Source organism: Pseudophryne corroboree, chromosome 4, assembly GCF_028390025.1.
Source record: "Pseudophryne corroboree isolate aPseCor3 chromosome 4, aPseCor3.hap2, whole genome shotgun sequence".
NCBI classification, from domain to species: Eukaryota; Metazoa; Chordata; class Amphibia; order Anura; family Myobatrachidae; genus Pseudophryne; species Pseudophryne corroboree.
The window spans coordinates 445453187-445468799 of NC_086447.1; the positions used below are offsets into that span (position 1 = coordinate 445453187).

The 15613-nt window shown below is 45.5% G+C and overlaps 2 protein-coding genes across 9 annotated transcripts in view; one reads left to right on the top strand and one right to left on the bottom strand.

Moving 5' to 3' along the window:
* Positions 1-6180: 6180 nt before the first annotated feature.
* Positions 6181-15613, bottom strand: part of ORC3 (origin recognition complex subunit 3) — a 234743-nt gene continuing 225310 nt past the window's right edge. For 3 of the 7 annotated variants that reach the window (XR_010176010.1, XR_010176008.1, XR_010176009.1), the window contains exons 3-7: positions 15013-15532; positions 14429-14935; positions 14209-14334; positions 13051-14133; positions 12421-12534 (exon numbers count right to left, since the gene is read on the bottom strand). Coding sequence is in view for 4 of the 7 variants with exons in the window: in XM_063916932.1 (XP_063773002.1) it covers positions 6251-6356; positions 8939-9012 (180 nt within the window). In the remaining 3 variants the exon portion in view is untranslated. Of the gene's footprint in view, positions 6357-8938; positions 9013-12420; positions 12535-13050; positions 14134-14208; positions 14335-14428; positions 14936-15012; positions 15533-15613 lie in introns of those variants that run through there. The other 4 variants (XM_063916929.1, XM_063916930.1, XM_063916931.1 and 1 more) reach the window with 2 other exon arrangements.
* On the top strand, positions 9418-11733 carry LOC134911485 (putative nuclease HARBI1). Of its 2 annotated transcripts, XM_063919670.1 has the most exons (3): positions 9419-10497; positions 10586-10957; positions 11043-11733. In XM_063919670.1, coding segments are annotated over exons 1-3 (1137 nt in total). In that variant the 5' UTR covers positions 9419-9734; the 3' UTR covers positions 11045-11733. The 2 variants fall into 2 exon arrangements, with proteins under 2 accessions (XP_063775739.1, XP_063775740.1); XM_063919669.1 differs by lacking the exon at positions 11043-11733 and having other exon boundaries at positions 9418-10497; positions 10586-11002.

Genomic DNA, 15613 nt, shown 5'->3' on the forward strand with positions numbered 1-15613 from the left:
GTCCTGTTGACGACAGATGCCAGTCTAAGAGGTTGGGGCGCGGTGCTGGAGCAACACTACCTTCAGGGTCGGTGGACCAAGGAGGAATATCCTCTCGATCAACATTCTGGAATTGCGGGCGGTCTTCAATGCGTTGAACCTGGCCCAGCATTTAATTCAGAACCGTGCTGTTCAAGTACAGTCGGACAACGCCACCACAAGCCGTTTGGCAATGAAGGAAGTCTCACGGATTCTACGTTGGGCGGAACGCCATCTACCGGCCATATCTGGGAGACCTGAATTGGGAAGCGGGCTTTCTCAGTCGTCAGGACGTGCATGCCGGCGAGTGGGGCTTCCATCCAGAAGTGTTTCAACTCCTAGTGGAAAAGTGGGGCCTTCCAGACGTGGATCTGATGGCGTCTCGACACAATCACAAGGTTCCGGTCTTCGGAGCAAGGGATCCTCAAGCAGCATTCGTGGATGCTCTGGCGGTGCCGTGGAGGTTTCGGCTGCAGTATGTGTTCCCTCCGGTGTCACTCCTGCCCAGGGTAATTCGGAAGTTCAAGCAAGAAAAAGGAAATCTGCTTCTCATAGCTCCAGCGTGGCCCAGACGGCACTGGTTCTCAGACCTGCACGGCCTATCGTCAGAGCGTCCAATTCTACTTCCACAACGCCCAGACCTTCTCGTTCAGGGCCCCTGTGTCTACCAGGACCTTGCCCGGCTATCTTTGACGGCGTGGCTCTTGAAGCTTCTGTCTTGAGGGCTAAGAGGTTTTCTGAAGGGGTCATTAAAACTATGTTGCGGGCCCGGAAACCGGCTTCTGCTCGGATTTATCATAGGGTCTGGCATTCCTACTTTGTTTGGTGCGCATCTAACAATTATGACGCTTCCAAGTTTAGTACAGCCAAACTTTTGGCTTTTCTGCAGCAAGGCCTAGATTTAGGCCTGCGTCTGGCCTCCCCCTTAAGGTTCATATTTCTGCCTTGTTGGTGTGGTTTCAGAGAAAAATTGCGACTTTACCTGATGATCATACTTTCACTCAGGGTGTGTTGCGTATTCAACCTCCCTATGTCCCGCCTGTGGCTCCTTGGGATTTGTCGGTGGTTTTGGAGGCGTTGCAGGAGCCTCCATTAGAACCTCTTGGTTCAGCTGACCTTAAGTGGCTTTCCCTTAAGGTGGTGTTCTTGCTGGCTATTGCCTCTGCTAGAAGAGTGTCGGATTTGGGTGTCTTGTCTTGTAGTTCCCCATATCTGATTTTTCACCGAGACAGGGCGGTTCTTAGGACTCGTCCCGGATATTTACCTAAGGTGGTTTCTTCGTTCCACCTTAACCAGGAGATTGTGGTTCCGCCCTTTGTTTCTCCTGATTTGTCTCCCAAAGAGCGGTCTTTGGATGTGGTACGGGCTCTCCGTATCTATGTGAAGAGAACTGCTTCTATTAGGAAATCTGATTCTCTCTTTGTTTTGTTTGGATTTCACAAACGTGGCTGGCCTGCTCACAAGCAAACTCTGGCCAGATGGATTAGAATGGTGATTGCACATGCTTATGTGAAGGCTGGCCTCTCGGCTCCTGATTACATTAAGGCCCATTCTACTCGGTCTGTTGGACCTTCTTGGGCGGCCCAACGTGGTGCGACCCTTGATCAATTGTGCAAGGCGGCTACGTGGTCCTCAGGGAACACGTTCATAAGGTTCTATGCCTTCGATACTGCCGCTTCCCAGGATGCTTCCTTTGGACGCCGAGTTCTTGTGCCCGCTACAGTGCGTCCCCTCCCATAAGGAACTGCTTTAGGACATCCCCCATTGTCCAATCCTTGTGGAGCCCAGTGTACCCCGCAGCAGAAAACGAGTTTTATGGTAAGAACTTACCTTTGTTAAAACTCTTTCTGCGAGGTACACTGGGCTCCACAAGACGCCCACCCTGACGCACTTAGCCTCTTTGGGTTGGTATGGCATTAGCCGCTGACACTTCTCCTGTCGTGAGAGTGTGGTGTATGTGGCTACTAACCATTGTCGTCTCTTTTCCTGCTACTGCATTGGGCTGGTTAACTAAAAACTGAGCTCCTGTGCTGGGAGGCGGGGTGATATAGGAGGCGGCGCTGTGCATTCTGGGAACAGTCAAAGCTTTGAGCCTGTTTGTGCCTCGGATCAAGATCCTACTCTACACCCCATTGTCCAATCCTTGTGTAGCCCAGTGTACCTCGCAGACAGAGTTTTAACAAAGGGAAGTTCTTACCATGAAACTCGTTTTAGAAAGGCGAGAGACTGAGACGTCTACTGCTGGAGACTATTCCCAGAATTTCCTGCCTTCAGGGGCAAAGGGGAATGTATGCAAAAACAGTTTTGACACCTGATATTTCTTATCTGGATTCTTCCAGGCTATTTTAAATAAGTCATCCAATTCCTTGTAATCTGGAAATGTGACTGTCAGTTTGTCTTGTGGGAGGAAAAATGACTGCTGAGTAGTAGCATCCTCCAGGGGGAGCTTTAACACATCCCTAATAGCCAATATGAGGGGTTCAACACCCTGGGTAGGGGTGGAATCCCCACTTATGGGGTCCACATCATCCTGTATATCATCATCAGTATCTGATAGTGCAGGTAGAGCATGATTTTGTGCACCTGTAGTAGACAGAGGGAGATGTTTAGCAGCTAGACTTGCCACTGCTTGTTGCAGTTCCTGAGTCTTATTGGCATTTGCAGTGAGCTGACATATCAGACATCATACTTTAAATAGCCCCCAACCAGGATGGCTCTGGACTCTCCCCCACATTGATATCAGCATTCTGAGATGGCTGACTACACTGCTCACATGATATGGTGCTAGATGAACTAGGAGAGAATATAGCATTACATACACTGCATAACTTCTGTTTTACCATATTGAAGCAGAAAATAGTAAGAATACACACAAAACTGTCATATATATATATATATATATATATAAAAATATATATACACACACACACAAGCCTGCCCTATTGCATGTGAAAGGAGACACAGGAGAGGGGACCCTAGCGCACCCAGCGCTGTGCAGCCCAAATGAGGCAGTCAGCGTTTTTTGTGTAAACAACAGTGAGACTGTAATATGAGAAACCCCTCAGAGGGATGTTACTTCTGCACAGATATAGCGGCTCTCCCCTTCTACACCCGGTACCAGCGATCCAGGGACTGATATGGAGGAGCTGTGAGGCTGCTGCTATGCAGGGGAAGGCGCCAAAATGCCGCTGAGCCCGCTCTTGTGTTGCTCCGCCAGAGCTACTTTTGAATATTTATACTGGCTATGTCTCCTAATGTATGTAGCCTCACATAAATGCTTGGTACAACGTTTTTATTAGCCAGTCTCACGTAGGGGCTACAGCGGGTCCCCCCCAGGAGCGGGGCCCCCGGTTGGTACTCACCACCGATGATCACCTTCAAGCAGCGTTAGGGGTGTGCAACATGCTGCGGCAGCCAAGGCACCATACCCCGCTGAACTAACAGCCCCTCGGGACGGTGGTCCTACAGCGGAGAAGCGGCTCTGCACCTCAAGAGGTCGGTGACCACGGTGCAGGTATGTTGTTGCCCAAACAGCATACCGAAAGAAATAAAACTTGAAAAGAAATTGAAGAAAAACTCTGGAGCTTGCATAGTGTGCATCCTCTCCTGAGGGCACTTTTTTTCTAAACTGACCTGTAGGAGGGGACATAGAGGGGAGGAGCCAGCACACCCAGTTGAAGAAATTTAAAGTGCACTGGCTCCTTTAAACCCGTCTATACCCCATCGTACTAATCTGTCCCCAATATCCCTTATGGATGCTAGAGAAATGAAAGCTATAATCGGTCAGTGTGTAGGCACAAACGATGAGCGTCCCTGCGGTTGTTCATCGTTGGTTTCCTGTAGTTTTTCAATGTAAAACAATTTGGACGATAACGATCATCATTCAGATCGTTCATCGTCCAAATTGCTGCTGTCTCCCAGTGTGTAGGGCACTTTACCTTTGTTAACTCTCTTTCTGCAAAGTACATAGGGTCCACAGAGCGCCCACCCTGACGCACCTGGACTCTTTGGGTTTGTATGGCATTGGCCTCTGGTTCTTTCTCCTGTCAGTGAGAATGTGTTATGTGCCTACCATCTTTTTTCTCTCCTTCCGGCTTTCTGCATTGTACTAGTTAACAAAACTGAGGTACAGATGACCCACACTCATCTAGTGCACTCCTGGCCACGAGAGTGCAGAGACGCTCTGATTCTAGTGAATGGACACGTGCACTCTCCAGACGCAGCGATAACTATTAGCGTGGCTCCATCTGTACCAGTGCCTGGAGGTGGGGTTATAGAGGAGTGAAGCTATGCATCCTGGGACAGCTAAAGAATTAACTGTTTGGTGCCCGGGTGCCTCATCCACCACTACACCCCGATGTTTCCCTGTGGAGCCTATGTACTTAGCAGAAAGAATTAGCTGGGTGAAGTGAGCGGCCCCCCGTCTCCCAACGCACGCTCAGCACAGATCGCGCTGTGCTGAGCGGCGGGAGTGATGTGTGCTGAGCGGTTCGCTCAGCACACATCTCTCATGCATCGGCCCGTGGGTACTGGGCTTTAGATTTGGGTAGGTTATTGTGTTTCTGTGCAGGGTAAATACTGGCTGCTTTATTTTTACACTGCAATTTATATTTCAGTTTGAACACACCCCACCCAAATGTAACTCTCTCTGCACATTTTATATCTGCCTCCCCTGCACTGCACACGGTTTTGCCCAACTGCTAACAAATTTGCTGCTGCAATCAACTCTGAATTACCCCCAAAAGGTAAGTTTACCATAACTCTTATTTCACAAGTGGGGGATTACAGGCCCTGTGGTGTGAGGAGCCATTTAAAAAAATATCTGCATGAACAAGATGCTTTTACAAACAAATACTTTCCTGGCTAAAGTGGCATTCACTTTTCATATAAATCAGGAGATCATACTTCTGTCTAACCAACAGACAAGAATTATCTACAATAATATCCTTTGACCATCTTGCAAGGGTACGTTTGTACGGTCCATGGCTTTCTTGAGGTCCTACGGGAAGGACAAATACAGTAGTTGATCTGGTTTTCTGAATTCCTTTGTACTGAGAACTAAAGAAAAATTGCTCTGACCAGATCTAGTGTATGTAATGTTTCTTTCTGCCACCTTTAATGATAAATTCCTGAAGAACTTAACAGATATATAACGGTATAAGTTTAATTTGCTGATCGTCAGGATACTGATGCCGGAATCCTGACAGTTGGCAATGCCAGCAGCACAGGACTATTCCCACTCGTGGTTGTTCACGACACCCATAGAGTAGGAATAGAACCTGTGGTGTGGCAAGCGCACACTTTGCCCTCACCCGGCTGCTGGTAGGGATGCCGCTGTCTGTATATTGACGGCAGGCATCCTGACGGCTGATAAATCATACTGAACCCGATATAACAATGTTTGCACTTAGTGCTGATTATACTTGAGCCCAACCTCTTTATGTATTGCTTGGGAACATTCCATTCACTATGCCATAAAGTTGATAAGGAAATTAATATTTTATTGCGGTTTCCTTTAAATAATAATACTTAGTAGCCAAATCTTCTCAGCTCTCAGCTGCCATGGAGTATTTTAAGGAAACCGCATTTACCATGACCCTCCCATTCAATCTGCCTATATGCATGCATCTCTCCTAAACTTGGCTTCCATAAATCCAGGGATACTCACATTTGGGCCCAAAGTTGGTAATGTCTGGTTATTACCAGATATTTTCACTCTGTGTTTAAATAGAAAAATGCAATTTTCTCCCCACATGTGGGGATGTGGAAGTATACACCTTACACCTAGATTGCTTTTATGCAAAGATAAGAAACATGGAACAATTTTATTAGGCAATTTTCAACCCAAGTTGCCCAGACCTACTCCGTGTATAAGTCCAAAACAACAAAAAATTCCTGATATAAATCCAAGGCTTAATTACATAGGAAAGCACAACTGGCCAGAGTGCCTGCTCGTGACTAAAGTCTAGCATTGACTAAGACTAGGAATCTGGACGAAAAATACGTCATTTACTGGTTTGCCAACCACTTAATTAAAATAGCTTGCTATTGCTGTTACATTCATCTATGTTTGCTCATATGTACAAAATAGCAAAGGAATACTTAATCCAGGGATAGCAATGTTGTGTTTGTTTCACAGTATGTCAAATAAAATCATCACAATTAATAAAAATATTTTATTTATTTATTTAGTTTAACTTTCATCGAATATTTGAGGGCTGTTTCTCCATCATCAGCATCCACCCCATGTCAGTCTAGCCACATGATCAGTCTTCTGCTTTGTGGGCTTCACAAAGCCTAAGAGCTCCAACTCAGAAACTGCCCTAATGAAGCGTGCACTGAGAAATCTGGTTAAGGATTCTGGATGATCTGTGATCATTTAAAAAAGAAAAAAAAATTGTAAAACAATATCAATTTGAATATGGTCAGTACCAGCAAGCAATGCATAATTCTAATGTCCGTTGTTGGGATGCCAAAATGTATACTTTCCCTTCAAGAAAGAGGGGCACAGTCTAGAATCTATGTTATGCGTATGCTTCTAGACCTGATGTATTAGTAAGGAAAAATGCATTGTGACGTCCAGGAAAAGGGTCCCATAAGCATTTGAGGTGGGGGGTAACTTTAATAACCAGCAATGAAGGAGGCAATTCTGCCAACTAAGCAACACAGACATGGTATTGTTGTAAATCAGAAATTTGCAGCTGGGTAGAATTTCTATACATGTACATTTCTACACCTACTTCAATTACTCCTGCATCCAAAAAAGTAAGGTGTATCATATATGCAAAAAGTACACTTTTCACATTACTTTGAGTTTTAAGGTGCTAGATGGGTGTGGTATAAAAGATACAGTGTCTAGTTAGACAGTCAATAGATAGACACCATATGTTAGACAGACATTAGGTCGACAGGGTCAAAAGGTCGACATGAAAAAGGTAGACAGTACAAAAGGTCAACAGGGTCAACATGAAAATAGTCGACATAAAAAAGGTAGACACCATGTTTATTGCATTTTTGTGTGGATAGTTTTGTCATCTGGGAGCCCCAATTGTAGAAAGCCATACGCTCGCCACAAGGTTTATAACCAACTCTATGCCGACATGCATAGAGAAGGTATGCAATAGTCCAAAAACATGTTAAATGAAAAAAAATTGTCTATCTTTTTTATGTCGACCATTTTCATGTCGACCTTTTGACCCTGTCAACCTTATGTCTGTCTAACATATGGTGTCTATCTATTGACCATCTAACTAGACACTGTCTATCTATCAACCGGATACCGTGCTAGATACCCATGAAATATTGATGGGTGCAAAAATGAATCTAAAGTACAGATATCTATGCATAGAATAGATCTTCAAAATAGCAATCGCACAGAATTCCAGCTGTAAAGGATACTGAATGAAATTAATTAACAAAACTAACGGCTGCGCAATCCAATAAAAAAAAATTCTATCTACAATATTGCTGTTAAATAATATAAAACTGGTAGATTGGGAATCACAGACTATGTAACCAAATGTAAGCTACTGCAGCCACCTCTGTACCGTATGTGTGGTGAGGTATTGGCTAGCACAATTCTCTCCATAGGCAGCCCACATAATTAAGGGTTTTCATATCCACATGCTTATGAAGTCATACACAAATGGAAAGGAGAAGCAACGCTGACTCCAGAATGAAATAACAGAATCTATGTCCCAATCTCTCAGCATTATGAATCATACAACACTTGTCCCTAGGTCTGATCCGTTTTGGGGGGGGGGGGGGGGGGGGGGGGGGACGACTCACAGTTCATCTCCTCTCATTGGGGTCAATTCAAAATCAGCCTCGCGCCAGCACTTTAGTCAGATTTCTGCTCGCACCCCCGGGGGTGTCACATGGTGCTGTGTTGAATAGCGCCGGGAGCTAATTCCCAGCGCTATTCAACTGTCAGCAAATTGAATTGACCCCATTGTTGTGCCAAGAATTGGACTTAATCCTGAATGTGTAAACAAACATGTTAGATCTTTATCCAGTTATTTTGCCTTAGATACAGGCTGTACAGTATAAACGCCACAGCAGAAAGGGCCACGGGGGTTACATAGCACTGAACAGGGGAATACAACTAGAATAAAGTATTTCAGATTTTGAACAATTTTCTATAAGACAATTAAGAGACCTTTATATTGCAAAATAAATTATTTTGAAAATATCATGTTTTGCCTTACGAGGCTTGTACCATAGATGCACATCATGTAGAATTAGTTACTTATGGTGTAAAGGGCTGATTCAGTTCTGAGTGATATGCTGTTGGAACAGCATTGGAATGCTGGAAATGAAGGTACATTGCAGGTGTATTAGGAAAATGAGCAATGTTTCCCTCCTATAAGTCTCAGCAATGCTCATAGCTGCACATCACTTGGAATTGATTTGGTTCTAAGGATGATATTTACACAGTCACAAAGCAATTACTCTAAACTCCAACTCATAAATAAATGTATTACGATGCAAAATAATTACAGTGCACACGTCTACCACCTACTTCACTGAACATTTAAAGATAATTGTATATTACAGGTTTAAACTGCTGGACAGATTAAATCCCAACGTTAGGCTCCAGCAATACATTTTGGCTACCTTGCCCCTGGGATCTCTCCAGCATTGTGTAAATCCTCTTTTTGTTTCACCCATATCAATTAAACTTTGAAAAATATATGCTGCTTGTACAGCCAAGGCTATTCTTGATCTATCAGAAGCGAAAGCTGATCTGGGAGAAAAAGGATTTAAAGATTGAGCATGTTCATATTATTAATGAGCTGACACACAATCACAGCCAAGTTCTGAGCAGAGGACAAGCCTTTGCATGTGCTGCATTTCTAAATGTTTAGCTGCTGCTCCACATTCTACTTATAGACAAATGAAAGGATAAATAAGAGGATACTGAGTCATTTCATCCACTTGCTTCAGGGAATCTGCATCACTCTCATCACTAGCACTGACAACTGTAGCAAATGCCTGCAAATACATGAAAAATCAAAATGGCATGACATTGGTTACTGCCACAACTACACCGTAACAAAAGCTTTTAGCAATAAAAAAATAATGGGGCATATGCAATTGCGGTCGAATTTCAGAAAAAGTCGAATTCCGGAACGTTTTCGCCTCAAAAAATCAATTCGCCTATGCAGTACAGTACTTTTTCGCAAAAAAACGGACATTCAGAATTCGACTTTTGTCAATTCGACTTTTTTCGCATTCGACTTTTCTGCAATGGTACAGATGCTGCAATTCGCCCCAAGCATATTCAATTCAAGTTTGGAAATTCGCCTGCAGTACTTTTCGACCGCAAATTCGCCTATTTCAGTCCGCCTCAGTTGACTGGCGGGTTCTCAAAAAAATTTTTTAGAACATCATTTTTTGGGATATTTGAGGATTGCTAGTAGCATATCTATTTATATTTGAAAGGATTATCTACTTGGTTTGTCTTTTTTTGCTTCACAAGTATTATTTAATTGATTTTTTAAAGGAATATTTTTTTCTTCAATCTCCTGAGGGAATTTTACCCATGATTCCACAGTTTTACCCAGGATACACTTCTGCAAAGCCCCTCCTATCTCCTCACTCCTGGGTTTGAGACTACAGGGAGAAGGAGCCATTTTACAGTCAGCTCTGTGGAATCGTTTTTTTAGGAAAATCCCTGCGTTTTAAAACACATTCCTATTTTTGTACTGACTACAATGATGGAGCCTTTTTCTGACCAGATTGTGTTGTTCATGCTGGCTGCAAGTATGATGGAGGAAGAAAGTGCTGATGAACATCAGGATCCAGGTCAGCAAATGTCTGCATTGGGTGAGCCAGTATTGCGGGTTTCATTTCCACGTCCACGCCAGTATCGCACTAGGCGTGAACTGGAGGATCTCAGCGAGTTCGAGGTGATACAAAATTATCGCTTATCGACTCGCGACATATATTCGCTGTACGCTCTGTTGGAGGCCGACTTGGAACCTCGGGCACGGTCAAATCGTGCAATCAGCGGTTTTCAGAAACTGCTGGGGACGTTACATTTTTTGGCGTCAGGCACATTCCAGCCTACACTGTCTCAAACATGCGGTTTTTCTCAGTCGACACTGTCGCGCTGTATAACCCAAGTCATTAGGGCTTTCCGCAAATTGACGATCCAGTACATCACATTTCCAGAGACGGACAGCGAATGTCGTGAGATCAAATTAGGCTTTTTCAACAAATACAAATTTCCCAATGTGCTGGGCGCGATTGACTGTACCCACGTGCAGATCAGACCGCCACGGAATTCAGAGGAATGTTTTCGGAACCGAAAACAGTTCCATTCCCTGAACGTGCAGGCGGTCTGTGATGTAAACATGAGATTTTTGAACATTTTTGTGGGATTTCCTGGATCATCTCACGACTCCTTCATCCTAAGCCAGTCATCGCTGTTTGACAAGTTCGAAACAGGAAACATGCCTGGTGGCTGGCTGTTAGGTATGTATTTTCATTTTTTTATTATTTTATTATTATTTTTTTTATTATTTTTTACAAGTACCTAACATTTTTTTTATATTTTCTATAGGCGATGCGGGTTATCCAAACAAACCGTGGCTGTTGACCCCATTGTCTAATCCTGTTGGTAGAGCAGAAAAACGTTACCAAGAGACACACATTGCATCGAGGGGAGTAATGGAGCGTGCCTTCGGTGTACTTAAAAGCCGGTTTCGATGTTTAGACACTTCCGGCGGTGCTCTTTTGTACTCACCGTCGAAGGTTTGCGGCATGGTAAATGCATGTTGTATTTTACACAACATATGTGTCGCAAACCGTTTGCCGGTGACTCTTCGTCGTAGTGCTTTCCTACGCGGGAACCGGTCTTCTGCTCTACCGGTGGGTATGGGCGAAGGAGAGGATTCCCGGCGGACAGTGATACAAAATTTTTTTGCAGTTACCTGTGAGTATACTGACAACATTTGTATTATCGTGTAAACTGACATTGGATTTTTTTTTAAAAAAACCTCTTCATTTATCTATTACAGAGTTTTACATCCTGTTGATGTGTATCCCCAGGCTGTGTTTATACAGTTTGTTCCCCCCTGTTTTATCCTGTTTGGTTACCGCAAATATTTGACCCTTTTATCCAACTCTACCATGGGCGACCTACTGGTGATGTGGACCTGACCCTCCGCCATGTAGCAGACAACCCCCTCAGGTGAGATGGATTGCCCAGAACTCCCTTTGTCCAAAATCACCCCGGCATGTCCAAAGTGCAGCACTCCGGCATTTGCAAGACTGCACATCCAAACATTCCCTCCTGATACACCAATGCTGGTCAGGGAATGTTTGGATGTGTAGTGACGCAAGTGCCGGAGGGTTGCATTTGGACCCACTGTTCCCCGCTTGTGTTGTGTGGACTGTATGTACCTCTTCTTTCCAGTCCCAGGGTGACACTATTACCCACATCTGGAAGCTCATACTGTTCTCTTCCACAGGTCCTGCGGTGTATCTTCCCAAGTGGCGTGGATGTGAGGAGACACGCCATTTCACCCGATGTTCCATGGGCGACCTAATGGTGATGTGGACCTGACCCTCCGCCATGTAGCAGACAACCACCTCAGGTGAGATGCATTGACCAACAAGACTCCCTTGTCCAAAATCACCCCGAAATGTCCAAAGTGCAGCACTCCGGCATTTGCAAGACTGCACATCCAAACATTCCCTCCTGATACACCAATGCTGGTCAGGGAATGTTTGGATGTGTAGTGACGCAAGTGCCGGAGGGTTGCATTTGGACCCACTGTTCCCCCGCTTGTGTTGTGTGGACTGTATGTACCTCTTCTTTCCAGTCCCAGGGTGACACTATTACCCACATCTGGAAGCTCATACTGTTCTCTTCCACAGGTCCTGCGGTGTATCTTCCCAAGTGGCGTGGATGTGAGGAGACACGCCATTTCACCCGATGTTCCATGGGCGACCTACTGGTGATGTGGACCTGAACCTCCGCCATGTAGCAGACAACCCCCTCAGGTGAGATGGATTGCCCAGAACTCCCTTTGTCCAAAATCACCCCGGCATGTCCAAAGTGCAGCACTCCGGCACTTGCGTCACTACACATCCAAACATTCCCTGAAACACCAATGCTGGTCAGGGAATGTTTGGATGTGTAGTGACGCAAGTGCCGGAGGGTTGCATTTGGACCCACTGTTCCCCGCTTGTGTTGTGTGGACTGTATGTACCTCTTCTTTCCAGTCCCAGGGTGACACTATTACCCACATCTGGTAGCTCATACTGTTCTCTTCCACAGGTCTTCCGGTGTATCCTTCCTAAGTGGCGTGGATTTGAAGAGACAGTTCCCCGGGCAATCTACTTACGTACAATTCTACTGCATTACAAATTTTAATAAAAACCACAGGAAACTTCTATTTTTAAAAGTTTATTGAAGAAAAAATTTTTTTAATAAAGTTTGAAAGTTAATTAAAACAAAAAAGTAGTTTGTTCTTCTTTACATTCTTTTCTTGTGTATATAGATATCTGTGGGGAAAAGAAAAAAAGTATATTAAAGTAAAGACACACTAAATTCATGTTCATTTCTTTTCAATGAAAATTTGGGGAACAACACAGCCCAGCATGACCCATTGCTGGACGGTGTTGTTCTACAAAGGCATGCGGTTCAAAGTGAAAGAGTGGCGTCAGTGGTCAGCACTTTGACACGCTAACATTTGTGGAACAACACAGCCCAGCATGACCCATTGCTGGACGGTGTTGTTCTACAAAGGCATGCGGTTCAAAGTGAAAGAGTGGCGTCAGTGGTCAGCACTTTGACACGCTAACATTTGTGGAACAACACAGCCCAGCATGACCCATTGCTGGACGGTGTTGTTCTACAAAGGCATGCGGTTCAAAGTGAAAGAGTGGCGTCAGTGGTCAGCACTTTGACACGCTAACATTTGTGGAACAACACAGCCCAGCATGACCCATTGCTGGACGGTGTTGTTCTACAAAGGCATGCGGTTCAAAGTTTCTTGAATTAAACATGGTTCTACTCACCTTGGTACGCACAACACAAACTTATGCCGTCCACTTCATTTCTCCTCACCAATCCTATGAATAAGTCAAAAACACAGACTAGTGAATAGTAAATTCACACAATTAAAGCCTACTGTACATCATTACAAAAAAGGATTTTTGGAAGAAAAAGGGGGTATCAGAATAGCTCTTTGGCCCATCATACATGTAGCCGCAAGGAGCTTTCATCCGTTACCACACGCGCCCGCATACATGCCCGCGCATGTATGCCTACACAAAGCTCCTTGGTAGTACCCGGTCACGGGTGGGGAAGGCCAACAAAGAAAAAACAATAGTAAGAAAAACAACAAACTAATGGGAGGGGAAGACAGGGATACATGAAAAACATTTAAAAGAAAATAAAATAATACGACCGGGTTTATGGTGGAAGTCTGTCCGGATCCTCTTCTTCTCCCTGATAGGGCGTGGATGTCCTGGGAGGCTGGGGAGTATGTTGACTGGCCCTCTGTGCCCATGCTGCTGAAGATTGTGCGGCCGGTGGTGGAGGCATCTGGGGGGTGGGGTACATCCCTGTATATCCCTGGTACATCTGTGACTGTCTGTACTGGGATGGGACTTGAGGAAGGGTACGATGCGTCCTTGTGGCTTGCGACGGCGGATATGGTGGATCACCAGCGTGTTGATGAGCTGGTACTGGGAGCTTTTCATAGATCATCTGCAGTGTGGTTGCGATGACCTGTTGGCTGGAAGAGGAGTGTCGATGACTCTCCGACATGTTCTTATTGCTTTCTGCCAGACATGAGGTGTTTTCCACAAGCTTGACCATGGAATCGGACAGAATGTTAAGTACGTTCATATTCTCCCTATGATCTTGAATTATGATCTGTAGTATTGTGGCCGTGCTGTCGGAAAGAGTCTTCTGCAGTTCATGCAGACTGTTGGACATTTTCTCCATTGTCCTCTCAATGTTGTCCAGTCTGCTTCCCACAACATTTGTGTATGTATCCTGGCGTGTCCCAATCTCTGATGCCAGGGTGTGAACCCTCTGAACAGTTGAGGGATTCTGCCCTTCCTGGATGTCTGCCACAACTTGGATTTGGGCAGCTGAAAAGAAAATTAGACAATATTATACACATTCATCATACATTTTTTTGAAGGCTCACAATTCAATTTACTCACGCAGGGATGTAGTAACTGGAGCCTCCTGCACTTCCACCTCGTCATCCTCTGACGACTCCTGTAGGAGATCCGGCCTGAAGTAGGAACCAATCCCCGAAGCTAGTCCGCTGCTGGTTTCTGGCACCACTGTTTGCAAAATAATTTTTTTGGGAAAGTTAATCAACTTTACACAACTGCTGCCCCCCCCCCCCTCCCACACACACACAAAATAAATACAAACCTTCTCCATCCTGTGATGCCGCTGCTCCAGGAGCTCCACTTGTCCTCGTTTCGGAAGACTTTTCAAGGGTCTGGCTGGATACGTCTGCACGGCTGTCCTCAAACCCAAGAAAAGTTTCGTCTGTTAACCCTGTGGACTCAAACAGATCGGGTGATGGGTCCACAAGGGTTGTGTCTTGAGGCTCTTCAGTCACAGTCCCAGAGCTCCTGGAGAGACGACGATCTGGTGATGACCTGCGCGCAGGAGCTGTAGTTTGGCGCCCATCTTGTGGTGTGGTCGCCGACGGTGTCTGGCGCACAGGTGATAGTCTGTGCGCTGACGTCGTCTGGTGCACAGGTGACCAACTGCGCGATGACGAACTGTGGCGCACAGGTGACGATCTGTGTGCTCGCGATGCTTGCGGCGCAGTTGATGGTCCGCGCGCTGCTGCCGATGCCTGCTGCACAGGTGACGGTCCGTGCGCTGGCGATGTCCTGTGCGCAGGTGATGTCCTCTGGGCAGGTCTGTCTGGGAAAAAAAAAAAAGCACATTAGCACATACAAAAATTTTAAAGGGAACTACAGCTCATGTGAAAGTATTCTTACCATCAGACCTCCTTTTGGACGGCTGGTCTCCCGCCTTCCTCCGTCTTCTGGGCGGTTCTTCCTCCTGGGGAAAGCCAGCAGGACGGCTGGAGTCCACACCTCCGCGAACTCCTTCGACCATGGCAGGGTTCATGCGCCTTCTAATAACGTCCTCCCAGGGTAGCCACTTCAGATTGAGAGCCGGGCCACCTCCCGTAGCTGTCTCATGTCGGCGCTGAATCCCCATCTTCTTCTTGGTCTGTCTGCGGCAATCACTGTACCGCTTCAAGCAATTTTTGGTGCTCCGGCGGTTTCCAGATATTGCAGTGACTTGACTGGCGATGGATTCCCAGATGTTCCGCTTTACCTTAGCTGCTGTGGTCTGTGCCCTTAGTCCATACAAAATGTCGTAGGACCTGTCGACGCAATCTACTAGGGTACAGTTTTCCGCCTCAGTGTATCTGGGTCCACGCGGCTTTTTCTGTCCTGCATCTTCACCAGAGGCTTCCTCCTCCGACTGCTCCTCTGGCTGGCTTCTTGCCTTTAGGGATTAAAAAAAAAAAAAAAATTTTTTAAAAAGATCGGTATGTACCTGTGAGTGTCAGTATCCCTGGCATTGCGC